At 33.0% G+C, this 12,164-nt stretch overlaps 1 protein-coding gene across 6 annotated transcripts in view; it reads left to right on the top strand.

The window, feature by feature from the left end:
* The window catches only part of COL24A1 (collagen type XXIV alpha 1 chain), a 375,093-nt gene that overhangs the window by 112,490 nt on the left and 250,439 nt on the right, over nt 1–12,164 (top strand). For all 6 annotated transcript variants that reach the window (XM_079139420.1, XM_079139419.1, XM_079139418.1 and 3 more), the window contains one exon: nt 11,246–11,299. In XM_079139420.1, the coding sequence (XP_078995546.1) occupies nt 11,246–11,299 (54 nt within the window). The remainder of the gene's footprint in view (nt 1–11,245; nt 11,300–12,164) is intronic.

Genomic DNA, 12,164 nt, shown 5'->3' with positions numbered 1-12,164 from the left:
TTTGTTTATCATGAAGGTTTTTTTAAATCTTTAATTCTGAAACTTAATTTAGCTGGATACAGCATTCTTGGTTGGCATTTTTTTTTCAGAGCTTGGTATGTTTTATTCCACAACCTCTTAGATTTTAGGGTCTGGGTTTAGAAATCAGCTGCAGTCTGGATTGGTGTACCTCCAAATGTGACCTGTCATATTTCTCTAGCAACTTTTAAAATTCTATCCTTATTCTCTATGTTAGGCATTTTCATAATAATGTACCTTGTTATGGGCCTCTCGTAATTTTGTATATTTGGAGCCCTGTATGCCTCCTGTATTTGATTTTCTACTTCATTCTTAAGGTTTCAGAAATATTCTGTTATTATTTCTTTGAAAAGATTGTGCATTCATTTAGTATTTATTTCCCTATGAATCTTATATTTGGTATTTTCAGGTTATCCCATATTTCTTGAAAAATTTGTTCATGGTTTCTTAACACCTTTTCTTTATGATCAACATTATTTTCAGGATTATACATTTTGTCTTCATTGCCTGAAAGTCTGTCTTCCAAGTGGTCTAGTCTATTGGTGATACTTTCCATTGAATTTTTAATTTGGATCATTGATTCCTTCATTTTGAATCAATTTACAATTGATTACTCTTCAGGATCTCCATCTCCATATTGAAGTGATCTTTCATTTCTTGTATTTTCTCTTTGACTTCACTCCTTGCGTCATATTTTACCTCATAGATCAGCTTAACTGTGAACTTTCTAAATTTCTTCTCTAACATTTCCTCCACTCTGGTGTCAATGGAGTCTGTTGTTGAGGCATTTTGGGTTGTTTGGGTGTGGTTTGTTCCTTTGTGTTTTCATATTGTTTGTGTGTCTACCCATCTATCCAAATGGATCTGAAGTAGCACAGTCTGCCCTATGAATTTGTAGTGCCCTTGTTGGTTTTTAGTACCTTACTGTTTTAGTCAGCTTTTTTGCTGCTGTGACTAAAAGGACCCAACCAGAACAACTATAGAGGAGGAAAGGTTTATTTAATGGCTCATGGTTTGAGAGGTCTCAATTCATAGACAGTAGGCTCTATTACCTGGGGCTCAAGGTAAGGCAGGACATCATGGCAGAAAATGTGGCAGAGGGAACTAACTCACAGATGATCAGAAAGTAGAGATAGAGACTCACTTGTCAGATATGAAATATATACAAATATATACCCCAAAGTCACTCCCCCAGTGTTCAACCTCCTCCAGCCATACCCCCATCTGCCTTCAGTTACCATTCAACTAATCCCATCAGGAGATTAATTCACTGATTGAGTTAAGTCTCTCATAATCCAATAATTTCTTCTCTAAACCTTGCATTGTCTCACACATAAGCTTTTGGAAGACACCTCACATCCAGACCATAATGCTCACAGATTAGAGGGAGCCAAATAATAGCAATGACCTATGTAAATGATACATAGCAATAAACTGAGTACTTCATTCCTATTATGACATCTACAATGTTAATTGGCACAACAAATAGAATTGGTGGGATCAGCAATTTCCATCAGTAAGATAGTATATGACCACGTATTTATTTTGTCTGGCAGAAAATCAAATGATAGTTGTTATTTTTGACTTCCATAGTATTAATTATTACTACAGCATTAGTGGTGGGGTCTGGCATTATATAAATCAGTTAAGCTGAGAGATGTTAAGAATAGAGTTAATTAAGAGGAAAGATGAAGAGAAAGGAGGGTAGAAAAGGGTTTGGAATTTTAATAGGTGAATGTGGGAAATGCAAAAGTGATGTAGTATGTAACATTTATGAGGAATGAGGAGAAAAAACAGAAGTAAAAAATTATAATAAGAGCTAAAGCACAATAGAATTTGGCTGTTAGCAAGAGAAAAGGGAGATAAAGAAATAAGAGGAACAGAATAGTGAAGAAGACAATACAAAACAAAATCTAAATACAGTACAAGAAGTAAAATCAAGAATCAATAAGTGGGGTGGTATCAAATTGAAAAGTTTCCTCACAGCAAAGGAAACAATCAAGAATGTGAACATAGATCTTATAGGAGAAAATCTTTGCCACCTGTACCTCATTATAAGATGTTAATTTCTAGGATACACAAAGAACTCAAAAAACTCAACACCAGAAAAATAAATAACCCAAATCAATAAAGGGCAAAGGCACTGAACAAACATCTCACAGAATAAGAAATAGGAGTGGTCCAAAAATACATGAAAAAATATTCAACATCTCTAGCAATTAGAGAAATGAAAATTAAAACTACACTGAGACTCCATCTTACTCCAGTCAGAATGGCCATTATCAAGAATACAAGTAATAATAGATGTTGGCAAGGAAACGTGGAGAAAGGTACTCTCATACATTGTTGGTGGGACTGCAAATTGGTGCAACTACTATGGAAAGCGGTTTGGAGATTCCTTAGAAAACTTGGATTGGAACCACCACTTGACCCAGTTATCCCACTCCTCGGTTTATACCCAAAGAACTTAAAATCAGCATACTAGAGTGATGCAGCCACATCAATGTTTATAGAAGCTCAATTCACAATAGGTAAACTATGGAACCAACCTAGATGTTTTTCTAGATGAATGGAGATAAAGAAAATGTATATATACACAATGGAATATTACTCAGCCTTAAAGAAGAATGAAATTATTGCATTTTCAGGTAGATGGATGGAATTGGAGAATATCATGCTAAGTGAAATAAGCCAACCCCCCCAAAAAAGACAAAGTCCAAATGTTTCTCTGATAAGTGGATGCTGATCCATAATGGGGGGGGAGGAGCAAGGGAAGAATGGAGAAACTTTGAATTGGGCAGAGGTGGGTGAAGGGAGTGGAGGTAATAGGGGGGTGGGAAGGATGAGATAATGAGATAGACATCACTATCCTATGTAATTGTATGATTACAGGAATAATGTGACTCTACAACCAGAGAAATGAAAAGTTGTGCTCCATTTGTGTACAATGAGTTGAAATTCATTCTGCTGTCATGTATAACTAAATAGAACAAATTTTTTTTTAAAAAGATCACAAGAGAGCTTGCTTCTACTCTCTGCTCTCTGCTCTCTGCCATTTGAGGATACAATGAGAAGTTGACAACTGTAATAAGTACTAAGCTATGGTGGCACCTGATCTTGGGCTTCCAGCTCCAGAATTCTGAGAAATCAGTATCTATTTATAAACCACCTGGGCTATGATATTTTTGCTATAGTAACTGAATAGCTTAACTTAAAAAATTTAAGTAGATAATCTGACAAATAATGAGAAAGCTTCTATCTCCTTTCCCAATATTTGTATTTTTTTTTTTTTTTTTTTTGGTCTCATTACATTACTGATTTCCCCAGAATAGTATCCATTACCAGAAGAGACATACCCTTCTCAGCCAGGAAGGCTAAGCTGTGCTACGGTAGCACAGACAGCCTCACTACAATACTGAGCACTAAGTGTGGTTTTGATATTGTGATTTCAGTTACCTGCAGTTAACCATAATCTATTAATTCATCCTCTTCTATCTGTGGATATTTAAGTTCAACTAAAGTTCATTCTCCAGAGATCTCAGATAAAACAAGGTAGCAGACAATATTGGTCACATCTCTTTAAACATCATAATGCTACTTGTTCTATTGTATATCTTTACCGTCATTATTTGCAAAACCTCTTGGAACATATCTGATATGAGCCAGATTCTTAAAAAGCATAAAGCTACCATTAGTTCATAATAGAAAAGAAGAATGGTGTTTAAGAAAAATGTAGAGATCAGGAGAGAGTATTTACATGTATTTGGTAACTTCAAATTTCATATAGTATTTCTAATTGCAAGTAGCTTCCTTTTTAGTGCAAAGATTCTGAACTTCATTCTGTAGTGCCACAGACAGGAAATTCCGTAGTTGCTTTAAAAAATCATTTATGTTTTATTTAATTGGTAGTCTCTTTCTTGTACTTTGTTGGCCATGCAAATTTCTGTGGCTTCAAAGATTTTAAAAAATTATGTGAGAAATGGCTTGACAGGATTGAAGATAAACATGAATTGGAAATGGGATTTACTCTCAACACTATCTAGAAAACTGTTATGAAAATATAGACTTTTCAAAAATTTTCAGACATGATAGGAATAAATTACAAGTAATCAAATCTTACTACATTTTAAGTTTGACACAGCAAAACAAGACTGAGTTTTCTTTTTATGAAGACAAAAATATCACAGCCTTAGAATGGTTGGCAAAATAATACCCTTAAGGCACCCGAACTTCAGCAGTGTTTACTTTTCTAACTATAGAAAGGAGCCTCTCCTCTTTTCTCATTTATCTTTGTTGGAAGAGTCTATTTGAAGAAAACTGTGTTTTGGCTTCTTACTCCAGTGTTACAATTTCAGGATATAAGATCCTTCTGTTTGACATCTGTTATTAGTGTCTATACTTAGCCCTAGACTATTTTAAATACCTATTGCTCAGAAGTGTTTCAAATATATATATATATTTTTATAGAAAATTTAGAGACAGCTTTCTTTATTTTCAGGAAAGAGTTGCAGTTAATTAGATCATATAGAGAGTACTATTATCTATTAGAGTATTATGGAAAATTGTCACCGATTTTTAAGTGATTCTGCCTCTTTCAGGGAAAAATATACTTTCTGGATTCTATCTTACTAGATGTAGTCTGTAGTAACTATATCTGACTGACTATAGTATGACAAGATGTATGGAAGATTCCAGGACATCGAGTTAACCCCTCCACGAGGTTGGAATAGACACTGAGAAGTGGGACACCCAGTGAACTACAGCTGATAATGTGGAAGAAGTCCAATCAGAGCTTGATTCCATAGAAATTTTGACATAAAACAGTTGGAAATTTAACCAGGTAGTTATTTTCAGTGTACATAACATAAGGGGAAACTCAGAGAGCCTGGTAGATTATCAAAATCAGAAGTGTGAATGACTTTATGGCAGTTAGTCCTACCTTGGGTTTAGGGTTGTATTCTCTTTGAGGGAAAATGGCAGTCTCGTTTATAGAGATATGAAAAAAGGCAGATTCCATTTCTTAGATCTGGAGTACAAGGTGCCGATAACCAGTCTTGAAGAACAGGGCAGGAACTTTATTCTGAGCATGGAGGCTCAATTAGCTACAATCACTCAAATTTCTACTGCAGTTTAGTTTTAGTCTCAGCCATGAGGACAGGCTTGACTTTTGAAGTTTGGATCAAATTGTCCGAGCTTTGTGTGGAAAAGAATGCAGACTGGATATCACAGAGCCTTTCACATTCCACCCTTTTTTGTGGTGATCTTGTCTCATTTTTGAGGGATTTAAAAATATCAGTTTTTGTTTTGTTTTGTTTTTTTGGTACCAAGGATGGAACCCAGAGGTGCTTAATCACTAAGCTACATCTTTAGGGCAGGTTTTTTGTTTGTTTGTTTGCTTTTGGTTTTTGAGTCAGGTATCACTAAATTGTTCAGGGCATTACTAAGTCGCTGAGGCTGACTTTGAACTTTTGCTTCTTTTGCCTCTGGCTCCCAGCCACTGGGATTACAGGTGTGGGCTACTACACCTGGCAAAATACCAGTATTTCTGGGTAGTATGTGTTTTGTATGTAGAAATTATAGAAATAATGTCTAACTGTAGACAAGTTACCTGATCTCTTTTCATTGCTTAGTCTTGGAAAAAGACGTATTTCTGTTAATATTAGTAATGTCTGTTTAGTATATTTTTATTTATAAAATTTTGTTTTGAATATATTTTTATTTTCATTATCACTGTTTAGTGATAATTTTCTTTGATCTCTACTTAGAGTGAATATATTAGTTTTAAACCTCACCCCAGGAAGAAAAAAATATGTTTTCCAGAAGAATTTTCACTGCTTTTATTTTTTAAAATTCTGTAAATGTAGTCATTATAACCATTTGATAGTAATTTTTATCCGCATATTTTTCTAATTATTTTATATGCATTATTTTTCATAATTTCTTTGTAGAGCTAAGAAAATACTTTTTTCCTACATACCCGGAACAAGAAGTTTTCTACTGCTAAAAGATATTTAAATATTCTACCAAATACAGTACCTATGAAAGTCTAAAATATTAATACCACATATTTATTCAGGTGTACCGGGTGACTATACTTATTTTGGACTCAGTGTTTGATAATAGTACCATTGTTAATCCTAAGCAAGAGAGAAAGTTGCTTTGGGCTGTGAACTTCAGAGGGCCCCACATATTGCACATACACAAAATAAATGTATTTAAAAAGTACTTGAGTGCCAACATCACACAGGATCTAGCACTTCACGTTGGCATAGCATCCCTATAACACTAGACATCATTCTTGTTACTACGTATTAATTATCTATTGCTGTATAACAAGTTACTCTAAGTTAGTGGTACAAAACAACAATAAATATACACATTATTTCTTATAGTTTCCATGGGTCAAAAATTAGTAGATCATTTGGGTGATTCTGCCTCTTGATTTTATAGTCAAGATTTTGGCTGAGGCTACAGTCATCTGAAGGCTTTACTGGGGCTAGAAAATCTGCTTTTAAAGGTGACTTACTTATTGACTGGGAAAATTGGTGCTAGTAGTTGGTGGAAAGCCTGACTTGTTCCACGGACTGCTTGAATGTTTTCAAAATGTGGCATTGTCTTCCCCCAGAGTTAATGGCTCATAAGTACAAGGTGGAAACAATAGTGTTTTTTAGGGTTATGCCTTAGAAGTCATACACAGTTGTATCTGCAGTGTGTTGGTCACATATGTTATCCATGATTCAAGATGTGAGGGGACTACACGAAAGCATGAATACCAGGGAGCAGAGATCACTGGAGTCTGTTGTTGAGACTGGCTACTACAGTTTAATAATGTTTATTAGAGAAATTTTGCATGTCTCTTGCCTGTATCTTCAAGTCTGGATGCCATGAAGATTTGTAGGTGGGACCTTTGCTGACATTGAAAAGAAAAATGTTGAGATAGTGATGAGGATTTGATCAGGTAGTAGAAACACTTAGGTAAAAGGAAACTAAATCCATTATCTAATGTTTCTCTCAGTATGAACGTAGTAGAATTTTGCATGATGAAATAGTATTTCCTAGTGATTCAAAGCTTCTATTTTCCTGATTCTCTCTTTATTCAGATTTATGATTCAGGGGCAAATATGTTAGTGTGATATTTGTAAGAGTTACACTTGGAGACTGAGAAATATTTTGCATTAAACAATTCATAAAATTTGTATTTATATAAGTATAGACAGAAAATATATGAAACATGATAAAAATTCTTTACATTGTCAAACAACTAGAATAATAAAGTTTTAAAAGTATAAGTAGTTAATAAGAGTAAAAAATGTAAATATAAACATTTTAATATATTGGATTTTGATATTCATCAGTTAGGACTTGCATTAGAAAATAGCAGTAGAAAATCTACACAGAGGTGCCCTGCTCAAATTTTTCGAAGCTAGAAACACATATTGATCATTACCTACAGTAAAATTTACAAATTAGACTTCACACATTCTCTACTTAAAGAAGATTTAGTTACCAATTTTATCAGTTTTCTATTTCTGATGCTATTTAACAAATACTATAAACTCAACAGCTTAAAACTGCTCACAGTTTTCATGGGTAACAAGTTTAGGTACTACCAACTAGGTCTTCTATTCAGATCGTAAGACAGCAGTTTCATTTGAGTTGCATTATCATCTGAAGGTTTGACTTCCAAGTGCACTCACACTGTGGAAAGAAGATATTTCCTTGAGGTTGGAGAAATGAGGGCCTTGGATTTTTTTCTTCATTTTGGCTAATAGGCCACTAGTAGGTGCCATAGACTGTCAATTCCTAGAGGTCTTGCCAATGGGCTTCCCCAGAACAGCTGCTTACTTCATCAAGCTGGCAAAGGAACTTAGATAGTGTGTTACACACTGTAATATAAACACAGCAGTGACATGCTATCACCTTTGCTGTATTCTCTTTGTTAGATGAAACAAATCATAGGTGCTGTTCATACTCAGGGGGAGAGGATGTCATATAACAGCATAGGAATCATTAGAAATCACCTAAATTCTGTCCCTAAACAGTGGAAATGAACAATAAAATTATTCACAACTTGAAATCAGAAGAAATCCCTGAAATTTCATATTTTTGTAACAAAACTTTATAACTGATCAAAACAAAATGCAAAAAAAGAACTAATTACAATACAGAAACAATGATACAACTTTGTCATTCCCATTGGAAGATTAAACTGGCAAATGGGCAAAAGTGAAAATTCTGGAGATTTCCTATCTTTAGTTGATGTTAATCCTGAAAAATGACCATTACATCATTTGGCAATGTGAGGATATTTCTAGGAAAGCACAATTTGACTTAAATTAATTATTATGATATTCTACAGGTGAACATGACAGAAAATATAATATTTCATTGTTATAAATTCTTTCAAGTACAGAAAATATAGAATCTGTCTTTTACTTACTAAGATCAAAAGCCAAGTATTTTGTTACTACTATCTCCTGTTTCCAACAAATTCTAAAGATCATTTTCTGGTAATTAAGATATATGGTTGTAAACATTTAGATTCATGATTAAAAGAATATGGAGCTTCATCTCATTAAAATAGTGGAATGAGACAGACATCATTACCCTATATACATGTATGATTACATGAATGGTATGAATCTACATCTTGCACACCATAGAAAAGATGTACCCCATTTGTATACAATGAATCAAAATGTGGTCTGTAAAAATTAAAAAAAAAAATTTAAATGTATGTAGTTACTATTGAAATACAACTGAATAAATATGTAACAATAAAATATTCAATGATATAAACATTGGAATGATATTTTTTAAAGAAAATTGTCTAATATATAGACAAACATAATGGTGCTTTTGTGATATTAACTGTATAATATTCAATAAAACAAGGAGTTTTATTCTAGATTTATTTAGTTGTATTCTAGAGAATTAGAAATTACTTTAAAATTGATATAATGATCAATATGTAAATAGAATTAAAAGATAATAAAATTTTGTCTAGAATAGAGAATGAAAAAGGAAACAAAATGTTTAATGTATAATTAACTGAGAAGAGACAATAATACATAAAAATTGAAAGTAGATTTTATTCAGTTCAGCTAAATTGTTTCAAGGGCAAAGTCAAGTTGAATGGCTAATGCTTATTATACATGTTGTTGAATTATCAGAAGAAAAATGGGAAGTTGAAATTAACAAGTTTTATTGTTTTTATGCTGGTTATAGAAAGTACAGGTTTTATAATAAGTAAAGAGCTGAGCACAGTTCTCTTCCTTTCCTCTCTAAGTTAGGGAGAAATCACTAATTTGGGGAAAGCTAAACCAAAGAGAAGCTTCTCCAGATGGATGAGGTGAGAAGGGCATTTAATCCTAATAGCACATCCCTGGGGCAGTCTTAAGAGAATTTCCAAAAATGTTTTTGGTAATCCTGCTCCTTTGTTAAACTGATTCTTTGTTTTTTAAGAACAACTTTATTGAGATTTAATTAATATGCTTTAAAATGCACCCTTTAAAAGCACATGATTTGGTAATTTTTAGTATATTCACAGAATTTTGCAGCCATCTCACTAATTTTAGAACATTTTCATCACCCCAAAAAGAAACCCAAGACTTGTCAACAGTCACTGTTTTTCCCGTTTCACTGGCCCTAAGCAACCACTGATCTATGTTGTATTGCTATTGATTTGCACATTTCACATTAATGGAATCATGTAATCTATCCCCCATTCTTAATAAGGTTCTGGAAAACCTACTTATTGTCTATCTTAAAAAATCAATCACCTCTAATGTTTCAAATTTATTACAGTATTTTTCCTCTTCTTTTTCATTACCTATGCATCATAAATACTTTTAAATATCCATATTAGCTCATACTGAATAGAATGATGTATTGCAGATTTGTAAGCTTGTTGACAACAGAATTTGACTTCCAAGGACAATGAAAGCAAAATGCCTGCTTGAACTTCAGCTGACTTTGGAAGGGGTATGGCTACAATATGTTTAGCTACACAGATGGGTTTTGCATTATCTTTTGAACGAAGGATAAGCAAAACTGTGCTTTTAATATGTGATTTTAGAAACATCTATTTCCTTTCTGTTGTTACACTATCTTCAACTTAACCCATTCATATTTGTATTGAGGAACCAGTGATTTTGGGTGATTGGTTAAACATGCAATATTTAATGCTGGCTTGCGTAAATAAAGAAACTATAAGAATTGAATGATGTACTTTAATTGTTATTCTAATGAGTTTTTATATGAATATTATTGAAATGTTTACATAGTAAGTCTTATAAATTGTGGTATAAAGCAACTTTCTAAAAAGTGAGCTTTAAAGTTGAAAAATCCAATAGCAAATCTTTAGGGGAATAAAACACTAGTATGTAAAGTAAAAGTAGCTGAGTACTGAGTTATCTTGCAAGAGAATTCATAATGAGAAAGTTTGTTACTTTACTATTCTTCATGACTTTAGAATGTAGAATTCCCAGTAGGCATTTGGGAAGCTTTAATTTTCAGTGACAACACATTTTATGTTTTCAGGGTTTGTGTGTGTTATGCCTTTCCCCACTAAAATTGTACTTAGAGGCCTTCAGGTCTTGCATATTTGTGTCTCAGATGATGAGTTAAAGTACTCAGTAAAATGTAGTAGTATGGAATCAGACTGCTTCCATTCAAATCTCAATTCCAACCCATTTCTAGTGGTCTTATCTTGTGCAAGTGACTTAACTTCCTGTGCTTTAATTTTCTCAACTGCAATGTGAGGATATGAGCATCCATTGAAGAGACCTTTTGGGAAAATGAAATGACATGTATATATATATAACACTATATATAAAGTCCTTAGCACAAGGCCACATGCTTCATAATAGTTATTTAGGTATAGGTTTAGGAACAATGGAAAATAGCAGAGGTAATTAATGAATTGGCCAACTACAAATTTTGTTTATTTTCCCTCTCATTCAGTGGTTATTTATATAATGATAAACAGATTTCTATCTTCTCCAACTTAGTTTTCTGTATATATTAAGTAGCATTTAGAATAATTTTTATAAAATATAGAAATATTGCATTTAAAATCAATAAAACATAACAAAAATTGTTGCATTGCAATGTAGTGATTAGGAAATAAATATTTTCTATTACTGAAGTCTTTATTAGAAAACACAGTAAAAATGAGTTTATATTTTTTGGTTTTAATAGCATTCTCTCTCTTTCCCTATGCCAGGGTTTTCCAGGTGACTTTGGAGACAGGGGCCCTGCTGGTCTTGATGGCAGTCCTGTGAGTACATTGTGATGGTCCAGGCTTGCATGTCATCATTCATACTCCACAGCAACTGCACTTGCCATCTTCAGTATCATATTTCTGAATAAGCACTGTTAATCAATTTTCATGCCACTCTGCATTCCTAAGTTGTGATTTTCAACATAAGAATTAAACCAAAAATATTCTTATAAACTTCATCATGATAGTCATTAAAATGAATTATTTTGACCATGTTAAGTGTCATTGCTTAAGTAAAATATTAAAAATATATGATCATAACACTTTTGTATATGAAAGTACTAAAACAAGCCTCATGTAAACATGCGTACTCGACCTGTCACTGATCTACCTTACTTCTCAGTATTTTGTAGAAATCTACTTAAGAATTGTTCAGGTGTCAATGCTCAGATTGGGAAAGAATTACCATTCTAAAATTAGTTTAATTCTAGTATCAAGGAATAATGATGGATTGTTGTTTTTTATACTGGGTAGAAATAACTTCACTTTTTGCCTTGAAAGAGTATCTGATAGCTGTCCTCCAATCTATGCCAAATTCTTTTCATAAGATTTTTGAGTGAAAAAAATCACCCACAAAATCCTTATAGCATATATTAGGAATAGTTCCTATAGTTAGTTCCTATATAGTTTGAAAGTAATTTCTTTTTAAACTCTTCCAAATTATAACTATGTTAGCTAATCTAGTGAACTTAGATGAGGTTTCATTTGTTACAAATCATGCAAGATAAGAGAAGAATAGAACTGATTTTCAAATAAGGTGTTAAAACCTTGGATGATGTTTTAAGTGGAATATTTGCCATTTTTTTTTAACTTGTGATTCTGGGTAGCTTCTCAAGAATAATAAAGTAAGTATTATCTAGGT

This window comes from Sciurus vulgaris, assembly GCF_902686455.1.
Source record: "Sciurus vulgaris genome assembly, chromosome: 1".
Classification (NCBI taxonomy): domain Eukaryota; kingdom Metazoa; phylum Chordata; class Mammalia; order Rodentia; family Sciuridae; genus Sciurus; species Sciurus vulgaris.
The sequence above is the reverse complement of the archived record's forward strand: the minus strand, read 5'-3'. Positions and strand labels throughout refer to the sequence as shown.